Source organism: Crocuta crocuta, unplaced genomic scaffold (assembly GCF_008692635.1).
Source record: "Crocuta crocuta isolate KB4526 unplaced genomic scaffold, BGI_CrCroc_1.0 scaffold130, whole genome shotgun sequence".
In the NCBI taxonomy this organism is placed as follows: Eukaryota; Metazoa; Chordata; class Mammalia; order Carnivora; family Hyaenidae; genus Crocuta; species Crocuta crocuta.
The window spans coordinates 17,738,547-17,760,777 of NW_027527920.1; the positions used below are offsets into that span (position 1 = coordinate 17,738,547).

Sequence of the window (22,231 nt, forward strand, 5' to 3'; positions counted from 1 at the left end):
ATTGAAACAAATTTGACATGCTTTTATAAATTAGAAAATTAAAAGAGAGGAGATGAACCCTAACAGAAGACTGTCAGAGCTGGTAACAGTTGTTTATAATTTGTCAAAAATTTTCTCGTTAGTGTAACTCAAGATAATTGAAGAAATTGAAGGGAATTTATTTTAGCAATAGGGGAAGAAATAGTAAACTATCATTACATCCTTTCATTACAAATCCTGTGATGTCTTTAATTAATAGAATGCCACTGTAGATGTTAATGTCATGGTTGCCAAATGCCTTTTACCTTATTTTTTTTTTTTTTTAACATTTACTTATTTATTTTGAGAGAGAGAGAAAAAGAGCACACTTGTGCACATGAGCTGGGGAGGGGCAGAGAGAGAAGAGAGAATCCCAAGCAGGCTCCACGCTGTCAGCCCAGAGCCCAGTATGGGCTCAGTCCCACAAACCATGAGATCATGACCTGAGCTGAAATCAAGAGCTGGATGCTTAACTGATTGAGCCACCCAGGCGCCCCCTTTTGCCTTAATTTTGATTCTGTGTTGTTGTTGCTGTTGTTTTTTCTCTCATGCATGAAGAATGTAGCAGCATGTGAACAGCATGTCTTGGCAAATTAACATTGTGGTTCTTAGGGTGAAACATAGAGAATCCTACTTGGTTTAAGATTTTTCACTGCTGGGATGGGGATGGTGGAACTCTAGCACAGACCTTTTAAGAATGCAGAATTCTTAAAAAGATTTGGCTGTGAGAAGGGTAGGTAATCACAGCCAATTATTTTCCTTGCCATACTTTTTGGGCTGTTAAACCATTTAGGCAAAATATAGTGAGAAAAAATAGACATTTTTATTATTCCTTATTGATTACATCCTGTGAATAGATTCCATGGTTTAGACAAGACTTTATATACCTCAACCATCTCTCAAAAACAACAAACTTTGAGGCTCCTCAGTATGGTAGGCCTGGCTTATTTTAATCAAAAGAATAGTAAACTGCTTAAGTATCTGTCAGTGTATGCTAAATTTTAAAAAATGTATTAACCTACTTGGCCTGATTTATATTAACATTTATCTACCACCGTTTGATGAATGACATGAGATTTTACTTATTCATTTTTCAGGCACAATTCAGATTCAGAAGCGTCAGCAGTTAGTCAGAAAGATACATGAAGATGAATTGAATGATATGAAGGATTATCTTTCCCAATGTCAACAGGAACAAGAAACTTTTATAGATTATAAGGTACATACCACTAATAAACTTTATAAAAAAGACTTGTTAGCCACTAAGTGTTGTGCTGTTCAGATAAGTACAAAGCAAATTATTAGTTAGTGAATAATAATATTGTAATTGGAGATTACTTACTGTGTCCTAGTCACTGCTGTGAGTACCTCACATACAGTATTTCATAGCTCACCACAGCTCTGTGAATTAATAAGCAGGTATTAACTTCATTTCATAGATGGGAAAGAGGTTCAAAAAAATTAACTTTTCCAAGGCTAGCAACTGGCAGAGCTGAATTTATCTGACTCCGAAGATGTTATTTCTGATTACTATAATTAACTTTTAATTGATATTATATACAGAAAACATTGTTATTATTAACATTATTTTTACAGAATTGAGCAAAACATTTCCAGTCAGTAAAAAAGAGGAGTTTGTAGCCTCTAAGATCTTTCCTTGTCAAAGGAAATAATCAGCCAGTATTTTTTTCTTTGGCTTCTTGTTGGGTCTGATAGAAGAGAGAGCATGTTCTACTTGCCAACCTACAACTCACCCAGCAGCTCTTTTAATACTTGCGTGGATATGAGGACCAGCGCAGTAGCCAGTCTCCTGTCTGGTTCTTCCATAAGAAGGGCGTAGGGCTTGTAGATAAACTCCAGGTAGAAAAGTAAGCTGTGGCTTTTTCCTCCATTCCCTTAAATTTCCTTTATAGTTTCTGTGTGTTTCCCTTATAAAGGGACATGATTATATTTCTTTAAAAAAAAAACCCACTTGACATTTGAGTTCTTTCAGGCAGGGAACTACTCAAGTTATTTGTAAGTAGTGTAGTTTTTCCTGCCATGATCAGAGGACGTTTTAAAAAGAGTAGCCATTTTCTTTACCATCACAGTTTTTGGTTCCATAGGATGATGTTGGCTTTTAGGAGACGGACACTGCTTAGATCTTTACTGAGTCAGTTCTTGCAGATTTCTTATCTCCATATAGAAGTGGTTTGGATTTTGAAGATCTTCATGGGAGACCTGCCCCAAGATTTGCTTATCAGGCACTTAGTTTAAGACTGTGGAGTTTACTGAATGCAGAATATACCCTCCAGTCATTCTATGGCCTCTTGTGCTTTTGTATTTAAAGATAATGCTACATTAGTCTGTACTACCCTGTGGTCCACATCCATTGCATACATGAAACTTGTTTTCTCTCACATTTAAAGAGCAGTAGAGATGATTATAATGAAATTTTAAATTTTTGAAGACTAATGAATCAGACAGTGAACTATCCATTTCAGATAGTTATTTTTCAAGTGGAAATACTGTCATTTTCTTAAAGGACTTTTTTTTGTTTCTTATATATCAGATTTTTTTGGTCTCATTCAAATGGATCGCCATAATGTTTGGTAAATTAAGTAAAATTTAAATATTATTTGCTGATTTATACATAAGATACTTTGATTAGATAATGCTATAACCGTTAACCTGTTTAACCATATTATTTCGTTTCTTGCCGTTTTGATGAAAGTTTGTTACTAATAACATGGTGAAAGAAAGGCCATTCAAGGATACTTTGAAATGCAGCAAAATTCTGTAAACCTAATTGAACATGTTTTTTTCTCTATCAAGGGTGCTGGCTTCAGAGTTACATTGCTATTCTGGTTATAATCTTTTCAGAAGATTATTTGAAATTGGAGAAATTAGTTATAAATGTTACCAAGATTGAGTCCTTTAAGAAGTTCTGGGAGAACCTGTAGGACTCACCTGAACTTTTTTAGGGTTGTTATAGACATAGGCAGGGTGAAGATCTTTCAGATAGAACTAAAATTATTGAAATGTTTTTCTTTTAGAGTGCAGGGAATATAAATAGAATTTTTTGAAGCTTAAAGTAATCTCTAGCTATAATTTTACTTTTTATAAAAGATCATCTTCTTCACTTAAGGATCAGAGAAACCTATAGTCCTGCCTTAATTCTCCTTAGAGGAGACTTCTCAGGAGAGATTAGTCGTGTAGTCAAAAGATAGAAGACGTTTCTCCTTTTCTACTAACTTGTAAGTGGACCTAGAAACCATTAAGGATTTAATATGATTATGGGAAATAATAATCACTAATAAGCACTAATCAAAAGTACTCCTAGCTCTATTTTAGAAATCTTACTAGAGATAAACAAGGCTATAGCTAATTTTTTCCCGGTCTTTAATGTCTTCCAACATGCTCTGTTGTTGTTACTATTTTTTTAAAGAAACATTTTATTTACTTTAGGTTCTACACTCCAGCTTGGAGTCCAGTGTGAAGCTTGAACTCATGATCCCTAGATCAAGACCTGAGCCAAGATCAAGGATTGGGGACTTGCATACTGAGCTGCCCAGGGGCCCCAACTATGTTATTATTTTGATGTAGTTCTGTGCTGTGTATTTTTTTGCGTACGAACCTTGTATTTTCTGATTTTTACATCTTGAAATACAGATGTATACACTACAAATATATATACTGAATAAAGGATAGTCTGCAGAAGTAGATACTTGGGGCTCCTGGCTGGCTTAGTTGGTAGAGCAAGAGCAAATTACTCTTGATCTTGGTTGTGTTTGAGCCCCACATTGGGTGTGGAAATTACTTAAAAATAAAACCTTAAAAAAAATAGATACTAAGAATTTACAAGTATTGGTTATATATGGTTATGTCTTACAGATTTAAACTGAGCTTTTAAATAGGGCATTTGACATTTTTCTTTCCTCTCTTTCAAAAAAATTTAGTCATTGAAGGAAAACCTTGCAAGGTGTTGGGCCGTTACTGAAGAAGAGAAGATGGCCTTTGAAACTCAGAAAAAGAACCTTGATACAGAAAATCAGTATTTAAGAATATCTCTGGAGAAGGAAGAAAAAGCCTTATCTTCATTACAGGAAGAGTTAAGGAAACTAAGAGAACAGATTAGGATATTGGAAGATAAAGGGACAGGTACTGAATTAGTTACAGAAAATCAGAAACTTAAGCAGCATCTGGAAGAAGAAAAGCTGAAGACACACAGCTTCCTTAATCAAAGGGAGACTCTTTTGGCAGAAGCAAAGATGCTGAGGAAGGAACTGGAGAGAGAACGACTAATCACCATGGCTTTAAAGGTGGAACTCCAGCAGTTAAGCTCTAGTGAATCATACAGCAACCCAGACTCTCCCAATGTAGTGACTGAAAAAAAGGAAATAGAAATCTTACGGGAAAGACTCACTGAGCTGGAGCAGAAGCTAAACTTTGAACAGCAGCGTTCTGATTTGTGGGAAAGGCTATATATTGAGGCAAAAGATCAGAATGTAAAACAAGAAACTGATGGAAAAAAGAAAGGGAGCAGAGGAAACCACAGGGCTAAAAATAAGTCAAAGGAAACATTCTTGGGTTCAGTTAAGGAAACATTTGATGCCATGAAGAATTCTACCAAGGAGTTTGTGAGACATCATAAAGAAAAAATTAAACAGGCTAAAGAAGCTGTGAAGGAAAATCTGAAAAAATTTTCAGATTCAGTTAAATCCACTTTCAGGCATTTCAAAGATACCACTAAGAATATCTTTGATGAAAAGGGCAATAAAAGATTTGGTGCCACAAAAGAAGAAGCAGCTAAAAAACCAACAGTCTTTAGTGAATATTTACACCCACAGTATAAGGCACGTACACAAAACCAGAATAATAGAGGCCCTGCTATGCAAAGAGAGGGAAGGAAAGAAAAGCCAATTCACTTTGAAGAATTTAGAAAAAATACAAAATCACAGAAATGCAGTGCTGAGCATGACTGTAGTGCAAATTTTGATTCTTTCAGAAAGTCTTGTTCTGGTGTATTTGAATGTGCTCAACAGGAATCCATTAACCTTTTTAATATGAAAGTGTTGAATCCTGTAAGGATAGATGAATTTAGACAGTTAATTGAAAGGTATTTATTAGAAAAACTGGATAGTTTTCGTCACTGGAAAGAACTTGATCAATTCATCAATAAGTTTTTCCTAAATGGTGTGTTTATACATGATCAGAAGCTCTTCACTGACTTTGTTAATGATGTTAAAGATTATCTTAAAGACATGAAGGAATATCAAGTAGATAATGATGGAGTGTTTGAGAAGTTGGATGGATATATATATAGACACTTCTTTGGTCACACTCTTTCCCCTCCATATGGACCCAGGTCGGTTTACATAGCACCATGTTATTATAATAGTTTTTAACATTTATAGATTGGGTAGCATTTTTATCATTTTAACATTTTGGAATGTTACGATCTGTAAAGTACTTTTTGTGAAGGAAAGAAAAGTCCTATTTGTAAAAGTACTTTATTGCTAGAGAATTTAGAATAAATTAAATGGAAAGATACAATTTTAAGTTAATAGCTATTACAAACTGAAAATTTCATATGATCAGTTTGACTTGCAAATGGTTTAATTTCTGCCTTAAAGATGCCTTAAGGAAAAAAAATCCTATTTTAGCCTATTTTGTTCTTTTCATTATAGTTGATATAAAAAGATAATCACCCTAAGTAAAATTATTTTCATTTAATCTTTTATTTTTTTACTCAGTTTGGGTGAACAGTTACAGATTTCACTCTGAAATTGGGAGAGCTCATATGTAACAATTTGCGTTGACCCACTGGTCTCATTCCACTTACTGACTAAATTATGATACTTAATAGTTAGTACACAATTATCATTGATAAAAGTAGATGCAGATTTAGCAAGCTACAAGTTATAATGTGTGTGGTTTCTATGCATAATTTCTAAATAAAACTATTCACTGCTTATTAGCTTTATATTCTGTAACCTGAAACTCCGCTAACCTTCAAATGTTAGCTTTATTTTTTTATCTTTGATATAGTTCTATATATCTTTTTGAATAAATGTAATGTGTCTATAAAATAATGAGACTGATTCTGGTATCTTTAGTCACTAAATTATCTAGTGCCTAAATGAGCAAAACAGTTTGAGGCTGCCCTGATGAAACATGAAAAACTCTAGCCATCAAGGAGCTCACAAGCTTTTGGAGAGTTAGGTAAATATAAGAAATGAAATGAAGGAATGGAGGCATTGTATATGGTGGCCTCAGCCTAGAGATGTTTGGGGAAGCTTCATGAGTGAGGTGGTCTTTGAACTGAACTTTAAAATGGTTTTTGAAGGAGAAATGAGAATTTGCCAAGTAGATAGAGTAGGACATTTTACTCAAAGAGAACTTTATTTGCACAGGTTTGGAGATGGGAAGACATGCCACTTTAAGGAGGCAAGGTAGTGCTTGAGTATGAAAAGAAAAGATACAGATCTTTTGTGAAAATCAGAAAGACTTCATTTCATGCTAAAAGACTTGTCGCTTCATTGCATTTTGGATCATTGGCAATAGCCTCGAGGATTGGTTGGAAAGAGTGAAGCTGGTCAGTGGTCTTTGAAAAAATAGACATGAGCTGATGAGTATCTCAACGAGGGTAATAGTATGAGTGGGAGGGAGACAGATTTGAATAATATATAAGAAGTAAAATTAGGGGTATTTCTTGTGAAAGAGAAGTAGAAAGTAACATTTCTTCCAGATTTCTGGGTTGGTTCACTAGTTAGATAATGGCATCACTAAGGTAAGAGATACCAGAGTGTTTGGAGTACGGGAAATTGGAAATGAGAATTGGGCTTGGAGGTATCTATTGACAGACACGTGGAAAGAATTAGTTGGCCATTAGATATATGACTTTCTAGTCTGGATTCTGTGTGCATATAGATAGTCTAGGCTGGGGGGGTTATCAGACTCTTGGGGAACACTTAACACCTAAGGGGTTTTGGAGAAAGAGGGTTGAGAAGGAGACCATAGAAAGGCATCATGAAAATCGAAAGATCATCTCAAGTGAAAGGAAAATACAAAAGTGTGTCAAATGCTTTAAACATTAAACAAAAGAGACTGGATTTCTTGGGTGGAGAATTGGGTGGCCATGAATGGCATTATGGACTGTTTTCAGTGAGGTAGTGACAGAAGAAGCCTGATTATGAAGTTTGAGGAAAGCTGTAAATACAGACCTTGTTTATGAACCTTAGCTGTAGCTGTGAGAGGAAAAATAAAACTTTGTTTTGTTTGTAAGAGATATATACATATTCCTGCTGAGGTGTGAAGCAATGGGGAGTGATTGACTTTGCAGGAGAGGAAAAATAATGGAAACACATCTCATTATTTTATTGTCACATTTCTATTTATTTGTTGAGTATTTCCCCTTTTTTGCCACTACAGTTACGTTTGCTTGTTTTTCCTGTCTGTAGGATAAAAGTATAATACTGAGTCTTTTTGGTATGGTTGTATTAGGATTATACTTCAGGTTAATTTAACGTCCTTTTTCAGAGTGTTGTGATAATTAATGGAGAAAAACATTAAAGTTGTTTCTTGTTTAAATTTAACTCTAACATAGATGAAAAATGTGTTTACTGCTTTCAGTCGACCAGATAAAAAGCAACGTATGGTAAATATTGAAAACTCCAGGCATCGAAAACAAGAGCAGAAGCACCCTCAGCCACAACCTTATAAAAGGGAAGGTAAATGGCATAAATATGGTCGCACTAATGGAAGACACATGGCAAATCTTGAAATAGAATTGGGGCAGTTACCTTTTGACGCTAAATATTGATCATCATGATTAAGTTAAATTAGAAAATGGTAACAGAAACATGGATGTTTTCTACAATGTTTGGTGTTGAAACTAAAGTGAAATTTCTTTGTCATTTCTAAGTATCAGTTTGATGACTTTACATTATTACTCAGAAGCATCAAGCAAAAGCTTACTAACTTGCATTTTCCTGTAGTTTAGCTTTGCTGAATTTTTTTTTTTTTTTTTGGCACTGGAAATGTTCAACTGTAGTTTCAAGGAAGCCAGGCATGCAACAGATTTTGTGCATGAAATGAGTCTTCCTTTCAATGTTTGAGCTTAAAGCAAGCTCAGATCCTATGACAAAGTGTAATTAACACTGATATTTGTGTTAAATTTGCAGTAGAGCTTGAAAAAAGTACCTTGTGATGGGATTTCATCTTTAACACTTTATAATCTGACACTTGCTTCTTGTCTTTTTGTGGGTTCAAGAGCCCGCTGACTTATGAAGAATTTGCTGCCTTATGAGCTTGCTGACTTGTTCTCTTGTGAAATTTCTTGCACATCTGAATATTGTGGAAGAAACAATAAAACCACACCATGAGGAAAACTAAAGGTCTTTATTGAAAATCTGACATCTGTATTAATATATGAATTTATACTTTGTGATATTTTCCATACATTTCCTCAGTAGTGGTTTTTGGTTAATCAGTTCAGTGGTTGCTAGTTCATGAATCTTACCCAGTATTTACAAGTGTATTTATGCAGCATCTGAATGTTTCTACCCAGCAATGTCTTTTCTCTAGAAGAGATTTAAACACATTTCAGAATTTCAGCTTCTGTTGAGTTTCCTTTTTAATTTCCGTTCATAGACATATATGTGACTTCCAGTTCGACCTTCTGGCAAGTGAGTGTGGAAGAACACAGCAGTTCTCTCGTAGCTGCTTGAAATTAGGAAAGCACTTATTTCCTAGAAGTAAATAAATGTTTAAGTAAATAAAGGCTACATTTTGCTGAGCACTGTTTCAAGAATTTTAGAATGACTTGATTTGCGTCTATACCACTTTTGTCTTAATAAAACAACATAGTTTCTTAATAAAAGAATTAACTTAAGTAACATATGTATCCTGAAAGTTATAGATCTGGGACGGATTTTGACCAGGGAAAAGACCAGTTACAAAATATGGGGGTTTGTGGGGCACCTGCATGCTGTCAGTGCAGAGTCCACTTCAGATCCTTTGTCCCCCTTTGTTTGCCCCTTCTCCACTCGTGCTCTCAAAAATAAATAAAATATTAAAAAATATATATGGGGGTTGGAAGGGACCTTTAAAAAGTTGTGTTGTTTATTTGCTTAAGTGCTAAACTTGAGATGGAATATAAATAGTAAGTTTTCCCTTTTTTCATGTTTCCTTACCTCCTCTAAGATGCTGAAGATGATCAAGTGAGTAGGCAATGTTGAATCATTGTGAAACTCTTTATAAAGCCAGTTTAAGGGATTTAGATAAAATGTATCTGCTTCATCAAGATACTGACTTTTTCCAGTCAGGTCTGGGGGACATTGGAGAAATCTCATTGGAAGTGGGTAATGGACATGACTGTGAAGAGAAAGTTAACATAGTTACAAGAAGTAAAAAGAAAAAGTTTTTGAAGTACTCTTAATATCTATCATGTTCACATAAGAAAATGTGAAATCTGAATCTTAATGGAGTTCCAGTTGAAGTGAAGAAGCAAGTCTTTAATGTATGTAGTTTTCTCAGAGATGGACAATATGATTCTTAAACCATGTTGCCTGTTGCAGCAGCAGCATAACCTTCGAGTCCAAACTAAAGCATGAACCATCATTTCAAGGTGGGATAGTAAGTCAGTAGTATGGGTGTCTCCATATTCTCCTACATTAGTGTGCTCTTGCAAGAAGAATGGAAGGGGCCTTTGGGACCAGGTAGGTTACTTGTTAATAAGAGTAATTTCCCATAGGCTTAATTGGCAAGGTAGAAAATTTCTTGAACCACAAAAGATTCTTGCTTTCTTCCCTTTCTGCTCTGAAAGGGGATGGATCATGTCCTTAAATAAGTTTTTTCCTGGGTGGTGGTGGTGGTGGTGGTGTTCTATATTTATTTAAATAAGATTTAGTAAAAGAGAGCAACATATGCTCACTGATTAAAATCCAAATAAGTAATGGTTTTATTGTGGCCTAGAAAGACTAGAATGCATGTAAAAGATGGATTGATGAATTAGGACAACTTAAGCCAGTTACTTGCACTATGCAAAAGCCACTTTTATAACTTTGCCTCAGGAAAAATAAATATGTGATAGAGGTTTTTGTTATCTATGAAATGCATACAAGTAAACTTACACAAGACCTAACACTTCACGGACTTTTATAATTTAGGAGATGAAGGTCTTGTTTCAGGGAGAAAATAGAAACAGCTGAGAAAAAGGTGCCAGCCTTCTACTCCAAAGTAGGCATTAGACTTTTTTTTTTTTTTTTTTTGCTTCATTGTGCAGTTTGAAAAATCTAAGAGCTTGGTGAACTACTCAAAAGTCTAAGACATCAACTACTACAACCATGTATGGAAAGCATCTTGGTGCCTCTAGAATTCCTTTTGTCTTCAGCGTTACCGCTATCATGAGCTTGGAGGGAGAACGAATGTCCCACTCTTAGCTCTGGTCTTTTTTATATAGCAGGTGAACCTCAAGCTGAAAGGATACTTGGGATCTTACATCAAACTGGTGGCTTTGCTAGGCAATCCCAACTTTCCAAATGTGTGGCATTAATGATTCAGTTAAGTAGACTATTGTAAAAGTGTTGTATTACCTTAAAATGATATCAGCTTTGATATTTAGTTGACTATGCACATGGAAAATTACTTACAGATTGTTTAAAGCCAGGTTAAGTAGGTGTAGAACTTTTTAAAGGAAAGCATTTACTCTTGTACCATTATTGGGCAGTTGGTAATGAATGCAGCTTAGAATAAAAGCATAGGACCAAATGGATGTCTTTTAAAATGTCCTGCATAGTTAAGGCGATTTTAGTGTTATATTTCCCAGAAACACTTAAGTCAAACATTAGGATATCATCTAATTGAATTAACTAATTCTTATAGGTGAGATAGCTGATACGAAGACAGATCACTTGATCAGTGGTCAATTAATTTAAACTCAGGAACCTGAAAGGAATGTAAGTAGTCAGTTTCATTTTCTTAATAGCATATACTGGGACAACTTGTATTACCTATAATAAGGAGTAGAGTGGCAAGGCATCATTATAAATACTGAGTCTGACGATGTATTGGGATTATTGTAACAGAGTTCTTGAATATGAGTCATGACATCAAGAGTACCTCGTTGATGAACTAAACCAGTATAGAGGGCAAGGAGCATATTTGATAAAAACAGGAAACTCAGTACTGGTGTCTTCCACGTTTTGAGGTGGTTTAGTGAGTACCCTGTATGAAAACAGACACATTGAACCATAATACTGGCATTCTTGTTTTAGGCTAGCTAAGCAAATGTTAACTGCAGATACATTTGTAATATTTAATGGAAGTAGCACAAACTAATGCTGTCATAGGCAAACAAGAAATAAGCAATAGATCATCTGTGTAATCTCTCTAAACCATTCACTGTCATTGTCCTCTGGTCTTGACCTTTTTCTGGAAAAAATAATTAAGGGATAGTGGAAAAAGTATGGCTGGGGAGTCCAAACAGACCCAGATTTGAATTCTAAATTCTGGCACAAGTCACTTTACTGTGCTGAGCATTAGTTTCCCCATCTGCAAATGGGATAACAGTAACTTTTCCAAGTATTAGAAACATGTATGTCCTATGCTTGTCCTGGTACATAATAGTTTGTTTACCTGTCTCTTCTCTTTCATCTCCCAAGCATAGGACATACATGTTTCTTGCATACATACAAGTCTCAGTAATTCTGATGAAGAATGGCAGAGTGTCCTCATAGAAAAATAAACCACTGGGAGATTTTCAGTAGTATGTATGGTGGCATGGATGGATATCTTTTTCTGAAAGAACTGTCTTTTCTTTCACTACAATGTTGGGCAATTTGGAGACGCTGAACACTTTTTTCCATTTGTAAAATAATTCTTGCATGTGGCAAAAAACCAAGGAGAATAGAGTAAGTGAAAAGTAAAAGTCCCCTGTCCTCCTATAGTCTTGCTCCCCAGTAATAATCATTGGTAATGAGCACATTAGGATCTGTTGAAAATACTATACAAGAACAGGGCTTCCCACTGGGAAAGAATAAACTTTCTTGCCATTTTGTTCACACTTCACAGGTACCGTCTCCTGGGATTAGATCATTGTTCTTTAGGAATTTGGGCACCCAGAATCGAGTCTGTGGCTTGCCTAAAATTTTAGCACTAATTCCCACTGTGGCCAAAGCACTGTTTTCCATGATTATCGCCTAATTGACTGTTATCAGCTGTTTTAGCTTGGCTCAATCACTAAAACTAATTGAACATGAATAAAATCAATTTTGAACTGTTCCCATTTAAGAACATAAAAATTGGCCTCGGATTGTTTCAAAAACAAGAATCAATTAATACCTATACTTCACTTGAATCACATCTAGTACATGACACTAAACGAAGACATTCATTCTTTAAAGTTACCATTGTTGCAGATTAAGAAAACTATTAACATTCAGTTTAGGAAAAAATGAAGATACCTTTCATTGTACACTTAAATGTTAATTAGGTATGGTGTCTTAACAGCTTTTATCTGTATTCATTAAAGATTATAAATAACATACAGCACATAAACAATATAATAATAGAAAATATGGCTATTGAAACTAATAATGAAAATAACTTCATCAATTCCAAGACGTTTGATACCTGCCACTTACTTGATAGCTGAATCAAATCTGTGCAAGAAATCTTAGATACCCAATTTTGTTGCTCTAGGAAATGTTTTAGATAACATTACCTGTAGTTCATTCTGTTCATGAGTTGGGAGTATCACATGTCCCTCTCGCCTAGTACTACTTAAACTAGCTCTGATTTGCCAAAATACATTCTAAAAAGTGTGATAATATAAACTGTAGGAAGGTCAAGAAAACTAAACCTACATTTAATAATTCCACTCCCAGAACTAACAGAGCAGCAAACTTAATAAGAATGCTTCCTTAAGTAGAAAGGCAAAAGCTATACCTTATAACCTCGCGTTACAAAAAGCTACAGTAAAGTCTTTCGTGGCAAGGCACTTTAGAAGACAACTTGCCCTCAGGAATATTCAAATAAAAAGTCTAACTTGGGCATCTGTGAGGTGGTTCACTCATTGACAGCTTGTTCATTCACTAAATGTTCCTTGAAAGTTTTTCAGAAACTGGCATTAAGGAGATCATGGTATGGGTGACTGATACAAAACTGGAGTACTTGGTGGTGAATGTTGTAAAAATGGCATTTGGGGTAGAATGCTGGAAGAAAATGTGCTTTTATTTCCAGCTTCTTGAATAAGGAGAGGAGTCTTAGGTAATGCTTTTATTTCTTTGTGGTGATTTTAGGATGGATTCTTTCAGAGAGAACTGAATCTCCATATTATTTGGGAGAATAATACATAGAATATGCTGAGAAGAGAAAGAAAGAAGGAACCATTGCACAGACTTGAATTTGAATACTCCAAGGGTTTTCAAACTGACACTGAACATTCCCAAGGGGATTTCCGAAACTGGAGTTCTTAAAAGGACAGTTGGAAATCTAGTATAGATAGCTACAGCGCTAGGCTGTGCCACAGGAGAAGCTTAGGACCCATCGTTTTCTTAGAGGGAAGCAGTATGGATTCTTCAGGATTTTAAAGAGGTGATTAACAAGATCTCAGTAACTGCTGCCCAGTAAGTTTACATAATTGTATATACAAATAATATGGAGATGCGGCTCTCATTGAAAGGATCCACCCTAAAATGAACTAGCCTCCGAAAGGAATAGTCCTCACAGTGTATTACCTAACCTGAAGATTGTGGGAGATTTCTATTCAATAGAACACAGAACAAAAGAAATCTTTCAGCCTCTCATGTAATTTCTATGAGAATAAAGATGTGGTATGAACCCAGTGACCACTTGTCAGGATACAGATCCTTTCACTTCACATACAGTAGTCCTCCCTTCTCTGCGGGGGATACATTCCAAGACCTCAGGATGCCTAAAACTGCTGATAGTTGAGAACCCTATACTCTTCCTATACCTACATGCCTATGATGATGATGTTTAACTTAAAAATTAGGCACACTAAGAAGTTAAGAACTAATAAAACAATTATAACAGTATATTGTAATAAAAGTTCTATGAACGTGGTCTCAAAATTTATTGTACTTCCTCTTTTGTGATGTGAGATGATAAAATGCCCATGTGATGAGCAGTCTGGTGAATGACAGGCATTGTGATATAGTGTTAGGCTACTACTGACCTCCTGAGGCTAGGTCAGAAAGGGGATCATGTACTTCTGGACCACAGTTGACCACAGGTAACTGAAACTGGAAAGCAAGCCATGAATAAGGGCATGCTACCATAGTAACTCTAACTCATGGTAAATAATATCCCAGAATCTTTAATTTGCTTCTGTTATCTATGCCAACAAGGATACATAAAAGAAGGTATAAAGGAAGTTTTTGTGAGAATTTATAAGAAAGTGATCATTATCTCTGGGAAATGGGGCTAGATTATTCAGAGGATGACACTACAGGGTTTTTTCTTTTTGTACCATGAGTATATTTTTATAGTAAACACAATGGGTTCTTATCCAATCACTATCATCAGGTTATTATTAAGATTTTAAATCCATTATGTCCCAGTTGATTACTCTCCAGGATAAAATCTAAAGACTTGAATATATAAGAAGGCTCTGCATGAGTTCATTGCTTCTTTACTCAGCCATATCTTCTAGTCATCACATGATTTATCTTGATATTCATAATTACTTTTTAAGTTTTGGATACTTAGTGTTAAAATTTGTGTTCTTAAGCAGTGACTGATAAATTCCTTCTTACCAAGGTCAGGTTCATTGTAATAGAGAGGATGAGAAAGTCAAGTCAAATTACTGATCCCTTCAAACACAGGGGTAGCAAGGATACATCCTGGTTTTGGCAAGATGGAATAGAAAACCCAATCTAAAAGCCCAGGAAAAAGATCACCAAGTTCTACCAACCAGAGGTGTTTCTCTGTGTTGAACTTTTCATTTTGACATACTCTAGGAAAGTTGTTAGGTTAACTTAAATTCAGTGTTTACATGAGAAAAAGTGTTTTAACTGTGTGATGTAACACACAGGAGAATCAACCTGGGGAAAAGAGACTTCATTTTTTATTTTTATTTGGAGGGAGACTTTATTAAGAATAAGAACAATAAGAATATTGGGCACAGAGATTGGTATCAGGAAGAATTTAATTTTGCTACTTTGCTAAGGAAATAAAGTTATTTTCATCTTCATAGTGAAAAATCCTAAATAATGCAAAAACAAAGATGTTTAAGGGCATTATTAGTATTTTATTTAAAGAGATGAATATCACCACCTAAAAAAGTGTAAGTGCTTCTGAGAAGGGGAATTAGGAGGGTGGGCAGGAAACCATTGTTTAAAAAAAAAAAAAAAGTATGGAATGGCTTTTGAAACAAAATGCATGTTCAATTTTGACAAAAAGATTAGCATATGGAGAAACAAAGTGGTGTAATCCGAGACAAGTTTGCCTTGGCCACTGTGGTAGACACAAATTAAGCAGATACCCAACCTAGAATTAATAGCAGGTGTTAGAAACCTCATGAGCACAAATGACAGAGGTTCTCAACTAAAAATGTCAATGTTACTAAACCAATGGCACCTTTCTTTTACAGATAAGGAAACTGACACACAAGGTTATATGGATCACTAAGGATAAGAGCCAAATATAGAAAATACGTTTTCCAGAGTTAGGTCCTATTTTGGATACGACTGAGGGAAATTCATATTGGGCAAGAGAAATTATTTAAGATTGAAGAAGTGGCTGCGGTTTTCCCACTTCATGTGTCCAGTCCCTACCTGAGCCTGAAGTTTTTCTCTCATCTCTTGAATCTGGCCTGGCTTTGTGACTTGCTTTGACCAAAAGAATGTGGTGAAATGGACAGTGTGCCAACTACAGACATAATAAATGAAGTTTTAAGCCACTAAAAGGTGGCTGTTACATAGCAATTGCTGATAGAGTTGTGTTTATATAAAAACCAGGTTAAAATAAGTCACAAAAGAATAAAAACTGAGATTTGAGATATAATAGAACTCAAGATTTCATGACACAAACTGGACCATTTAAAACAAATCCAAAGAGAACTACTGGCTGATACTGTGCTTAATATCCAAAGATTAATGTCTAGTGAGCTCACTACTGACCCTTAGTGGGAATACAGGTCTCCTAGGAATTAGAATTTTTAGGTCCAATTCAAGGACCTTAGGTATATGTGTCCACAAGAAAAGATCACATTCAGTGAGAAGACGAGGGATTTTGCTAGTTCGCAGTCCTTTAGGGATCCTTCTGAGTGGACACAGAATAGCCCAAAGGCTGATTCTCGTTCATTAGAAGGGGATCTCTTCAACCTTCATCAGCATTTTATTTCAGTCTTGGGACTGGAAATACCACCAGGAACCTGCCACTTAAACAATTGATTCTTTTGGACTGGGAATGAGGATTCAGACAACTCAGTCTTTCTCTAAAACACTATGTAAAAACAGAAGGCACAGAAGTGGAATGCTGGAAAAACCCGAAATTGTACAAATGGAATGAAACCAAATTCCTAAATTAACCAAACAACAACAACAACACACACACACACACACACACACACACAATTTGTCCTCCAGTATGGCAGTATACTTGGGCAAAAAACCCAAAAGATTTAATTATAACTCTTAACTCCAACTCACGTCATTGTAAAGCAAAATTTTAAATGTGAATAGTGATTCATAGATTTGCTCTGCCAAATGGGTCCACTATTCTTAAGAGTTGCCAAATAGCTGTTCTGTTCGATGCCTATATTTTTGTGCCTGCATTTATATATGAAGTAAGATTATAAAGTAAAGACACAAATGACCTTTGGTTTTAGTACTTCAGATATATCAAATATTTAGGGGTGTGTGTGTCAAATGAAGAGAGTACATGCATCTGAGATCTGTAGAAGATGAGGTACACTAGATCAAAGATGGCTGCTTAACTCAGTTATTTGCAGTGTTGTTTTTTTTTTTTTTAAGTAAAAAGTCTGATACCATTGACTACCTAGTTTTTCCCAGCCTCCAGTCTCAGCTGATTACTTATTCCCTCCCTAGTTCAGTGATTTGTTTTTAGTAATTAATAATTGAAGGAAGCCAATAGTCACTTATTCTGAATTAAACTTGTAGTTAGTAGTTTCAATTCAGTTTTTCCAAACCAACCAATGTAAAACTTCACATTTTCCAGAGTTGAGGAATAGAAGACTTTGTAGAAGCCATGCATAAAAAAAAATTATTGCAAAGACCTAGTGGAAAAATGGAGAAAAGGTAAAAAATATGGATCACTTAAAAAATTGCGTATGCATTAGAGTGAGTCTTAAAGGGGTAGATGTATACAAAGAAACATTAAAAAATAGTTTTAACAGTTATAAATATATTTTTCATTTGTGGAATGAAGAGTTTTATAGTCTAATCATAAACTCAAAATGCTAAATAGACATATTCCGTTACTTTATAGGGAAAGATTTCTAACAGCCAGAAACACTTAGCACCAAAAGGCTTTGGATATTATATTAAATCCTTCTGTTTTTATTTCATATTATATGAAACAGGAAAAAGTAGGCTGCAAAAGGAATACTGCCGTAATATAATTAAGTATTTTTCATGTAGCTTAGTTGAAAACTATTTCAGTATTTATGGAAAATATACTGTCTTTACTATTTCTATATAAATACAACTTTTTCTATATTAAACAAAAATACTTACCACAGAACACCATACAAAATGGTAAAACTGGATAGATAAACCTGAATTCTTTGTGGCTCAACATGCTATAATAAAAAAAGATATTAAGAGAAAATATTATTTTCTCATACTACATGACAGTTTGAGAAATAATACATTCTGAATAAGAGATTTCTATTACCAATCCAACTAAGTCCTATTACTCAAATTTGGAATAAAGATATATACATTTTCATTGAAAAATATAATTTCTCTAGTCCTTCAATACTTAAAATTTTGATAGTTTTGGTTTTTAAAAGTGAATAAAATGTATTCAGCTTCTTAAAAATTTATTGTAATCCCTGTCAAGTGAACTGAATATATCAGAAGTATTTATTCTGAGTATTAGCAAACTTATTACCTTTTCTGTCTGCTAAATAATATTGCTAACAAATCTTAATAGTTAATACATCTCCAGAAGATAAGCAGTTGACTTTTTGAAGAATTTAGTTAATTTAATTTCTTGGTAGCATTAGAAAAATCTAATTATTTGAAGAAATAAAATCTTACCTATAAACTAGCAGTGTCCACAGTATTGTTACCAAAAGTATTCGGTGCCTCTTTGGGGCTAGAAAGCAGCCATGAATAAAGAACGGTAAGTGAGTACCCAGGACAACTGGAAATCCTTGACTGAAGTACCAATGCCACGGATGAGAACCATAAAACGTTCCCAAATTCTGCAGCACGTTAAATTTCAAAAAATTATATTGAACCAGGGTCCACTGGCATAGTTGATGGAAAAAGAAATAGAAATGTATTAGTGTCAGATATGAATCTTTGGCATTAGACAATTTGGCAGAATCTTGACATTAAATCAGGAATGAAGAAAAAAACAGACAATAGTTTATGTTCATAATTTTGATTAATGACCACATGAAATCATTTTTTATTCACTTTTAAAATTCTAAGTTTTAATGTGTTCTGTTGATTTGTAAGCTAGGTTTCTGCAGTTCAAGAAAGTATGATTAAAGGCTGATATGTATTTTGATAATGTAAGTGTTACATGCAATAATAGATAAAGATCCTCAAAAATAGTTTTTATATGAGTATGTGTTACTGATAAAAACTTTAGTCCTTATGATATCACACATTACTAAGATAAAGCTTGAAAACATTGCCATTTGAATTATAGCACAAAGCTATAACATCAATAGCAGTAGTTAACAGTAAGTTACCATTTCTGCCAGGCACTGTTGTAAGTAAGCAAGCCTTTACATGGATTATCTCATTTAACCCTTCAGCCTTAAGAGAAAATACCACAGTTATTTCCAGATAAGGAAACTGGCAAGAAAGGTACATAACTTATCTAAGGTCACGTAGCTAATAATGAGGGCATCAGCTTTCAGACTGGCATCTAATGCCAGAGCCCCTCAGTGACTTAAAATCAGAGAACTTAAAAACAACCAAAGGGGGGCGCCTGGGTGGCTCAGTTGGTAGGGCGTCCGACTTCAGCTTAGGTCATGATCTCACAGTTCATGGGTTCGAGCTCTGTGTCGGGCTCTGTGCTGACAGCTACCTCAGAGCCTGGAGCCTGCTTCAGATTCTGTGTCTCCCTCTCTCTCTGACCCTCCCCTGCTCACACTGTCTCTCTCTGTCTCTCAGAAATAAATAAAACATTAAAAATTTTAAAAAAACAACAACCAAAGGCCATTACCAACAGTCATGACATTAAAATGTCAAACAAAATGCTTGAAAAATAGAGAATTTTTTGGACTAATTTTGAATTCTGATTAATGGGTTCAATTAAAGTCATTTAAAAAATAACCTTTATTGTTAACAAACCTGACTAAATTGTACAAACTTAACAAAAATGTCATAAAATGGACTTCTTTTAACTTCAACTAGGAATACAAAATTATGTTTTATAGAAAGCACAGCAAATTGAATGAAATGTATCCCACAGAATTTTAAAAAAGCGATTTGCCTGTGTTCCCAAATATTCACAGATTAAGAGGTCAGGTTAAGTCTTTAGTGTAATAAATGGTTAGATTAAATTAGTTTAATATATTTTTACTTACTTGACCAAAAAAAATACGATCAATTATCAGAGATAAACTTAAAGTGACAAATCTGAAAAACAAAACAGAAGAGTGATTAATACTCTGAACTTACCGAAAATCCAATATTGGCATATGGCTTTGCAAATACTTGGCATCAAAAGTCATTTTAAAAATGCTTTACAATTTTGTCAACTGAATATGGATTTACACATGTTGAAAGATCTTCCACTGATAGAAGCTGTATTTAAAGTTTCTAAAAGTAATAAACACTGTATTATCTATTGCTGTACAACAAATTACCCCACAACCTGGCAACTTAAAACTGTGAACATTTATTATCTCACAGTATTATGCGTCAAGAATCCAAGTGGTGCTTAGCTGGTGTCTCTGGGGCAAAGTCTCTCATGAATTGTCAAAATGCTGGCTGAGGCTAGCTGAGGCTAGAGTTTCATCTGAAAGCTTCACTGGTGCTGGTGGGGAAATCTGCTGCTTTGCTCGCTCACATGGCTGTTGGCAGGGATCAGTCTCCCTCACGTGACCTTCGTCTTAAGACGACCTCCTCACGTGGAGATGGGCACCTCAGGGTGAACTAGCCAAGACAGAGTAAGGTGGGCACCCAACCTGGATGCCACAGTCCTTTTATAACCCAGTGTTGGAAGTGTCATCCCTTCTGCCACATTTCTCCTTGTCAGAATCAGAATTGGGTCAAAATGTCCACATGCACAAGGGAAGGGGATTACACAAGTGCATGAATATCAGGGGGATGGGATCAACAGGGGCCATCTCAGAGGCTGCCTACCATAAACATATACATAGAAAAGTACACTACGAGTATAAGCCTTCACAAATCATCACTATAGTAACACAGTGTGTAACTGTCCTATAGTTTACAGGATACGGAGCATTGGCAGTACTTCAAAAGGCTGCTGCTTCGTCTTTCCAGCCAATCTCCTCTCTCTTCCCCAGGGTGACCACTATCCTGATTTCTGATAGTGTAGATGTTTTGCCTTTTATTGAGTTTTACAAAAATGAAATCACACTATATGTACTCATGTCCAGTTTCCTTAATTATGTTTGAGATTAAGCCATGTTTTTTTGTATATTGTAGTAGCCCATTCATTTATAACACTATATAGTATTCCACTGAATTAATATACCACAATGTATGTATTCTGTTGACAAACACTATGCTTCCCTTTTTTAACTTATGAACAGTGCTATGGATGTTCTTTTATCCACTTTTTGTTTCCCATATACATATATACATTTCTGCTGAGTATATATTTAGGATTGAAATTACTGGGCCCTAGGGTTTAAATGCAGTCAGCCTTAATAAATTCTTACAGTTTTCCAAAGTGGTTATATCAATTTATATTCCCACAGGAATATGTAAGGGCTCTATATCTTTTTAAGCCATTTGCGTAGATGTACAGTAGCACATCATGATGGTTTTAATTTACATTTCCTTGATGACTAATGAGATGAGTACCTTTATACTTCTTGGCCACTTAGATATCTTTTGAAATACCTGTTCAGGTCTTTTAATCAATTTCCTTTGTTATCTTACAGATTTATACAAGTTCTGTTGGTGTGTTTTATATTGCAATTTTTTTTTCTGGTCTGTGGCTTGCTTTTTCACTCTCAGTGGTGAATCTAATGAAAAAAGTCTTGAATCTTAATGTATTTAAATGTATTTATCTTTTCCTCTATAGTTAATACCTAACTGTATTCTATTTAGGAAATCTTAGCCTGCCTCAAGCTCATGAAGATATTCTATCATATCTTGAAGAAGTGCCACTCTTTTACCTTTACATTAAGATCTATAATTTCCTTGGATATTTATTTATTTGTTTGTTTATGGCAGGTAGGAATTAAAATTAATTTTTTCCCAAATGGAAATCCAGCTAATTAACTATTTATTGGAAAAGATTATCCTTTCTCTACTGTAACCTTATCACTGTTATCATAAATGAGTGACTATATGTCTGGGTCTGTTGCTGGACTATCATGTTCCACCAGTCTATATGTTTTACCTGGCACAATTCTAAGTTGTCTTAATTACTGTAACTTTATTGTAAGTCTTCCAACATTTCTATGATTCTTTTAGCTAATATTGGTATTTTGCATTCCACTGAAAAATTTAAAATCAGCTTTATCAATTCATACACCTACACATTGCATACTGGGATTTAGTTGGAATTGCACTGTAGATCAGAATTTAGGGAGAACTGATATCTTTAAAATATTGAGTCTTCCATCCATGAACATAGCATATATACTCTCTTTTTATTTAGGTCTTCATTTGTTTCTCCCAAAGCTTTATAGCTTCCTGTGTAGAGTTCTTGTACACCTTTCATTACTTTATTCATAGACATCTGATGTTTTTTGATGCCACTGTAAATGATAGTTCTGTTTTCCTTTTTTTATTTTGACATAATTTCTGACTGAGAAAAGTTGCAAGAACAGTATAAAGAATTACCATTTATACTT

The 22,231-nt window shown here is 34.8% G+C and overlaps 2 protein-coding genes across 6 annotated transcripts in view; one reads left to right on the top strand and one right to left on the bottom strand.

Moving 5' to 3' along the window:
* CCPG1 (cell cycle progression 1) overlaps nucleotides 1-8,797 on the top strand; it is a 39,981-nt gene extending 31,184 nt beyond the window's left edge. For 3 of the 5 annotated variants that reach the window (XM_077748226.1, XM_077748242.1, XM_077748231.1), the window contains 3 exons: nucleotides 1,116-1,237; nucleotides 3,957-5,365; nucleotides 7,633-8,797. In XM_077748226.1, coding sequence (XP_077604352.1) covers nucleotides 1,116-1,237; nucleotides 3,957-5,365; nucleotides 7,633-7,822 — 1,721 coding nt within the window. In that variant the 3' untranslated portion in view covers nucleotides 7,823-8,797. The remainder of the gene's footprint in view (nucleotides 1-1,115; nucleotides 1,238-3,956; nucleotides 5,366-7,632) is intronic. The other 2 variants (XR_013331140.1, XM_077748237.1) reach the window with 2 other exon arrangements.
* The window catches only part of PIGB (phosphatidylinositol glycan anchor biosynthesis class B), a 37,954-nt gene continuing 24,108 nt past the window's right edge, over nucleotides 8,386-22,231 (bottom strand). Inside the window, exons 7-12 of the mRNA XM_077748255.1 lie at nucleotides 19,760-19,811; nucleotides 18,252-18,463; nucleotides 17,724-17,788; nucleotides 11,013-11,226; nucleotides 9,195-9,375; nucleotides 8,386-8,750 (exon numbers count right to left, since the gene is read on the bottom strand). Coding sequence (XP_077604381.1) covers nucleotides 8,613-8,750; nucleotides 9,195-9,375; nucleotides 11,013-11,226; nucleotides 17,724-17,788; nucleotides 18,252-18,463; nucleotides 19,760-19,811 — 862 coding nt within the window. The 3' untranslated portion in view covers nucleotides 8,386-8,612. The remainder of the gene's footprint in view (nucleotides 8,751-9,194; nucleotides 9,376-11,012; nucleotides 11,227-17,723; nucleotides 17,789-18,251; nucleotides 18,464-19,759; nucleotides 19,812-22,231) is intronic.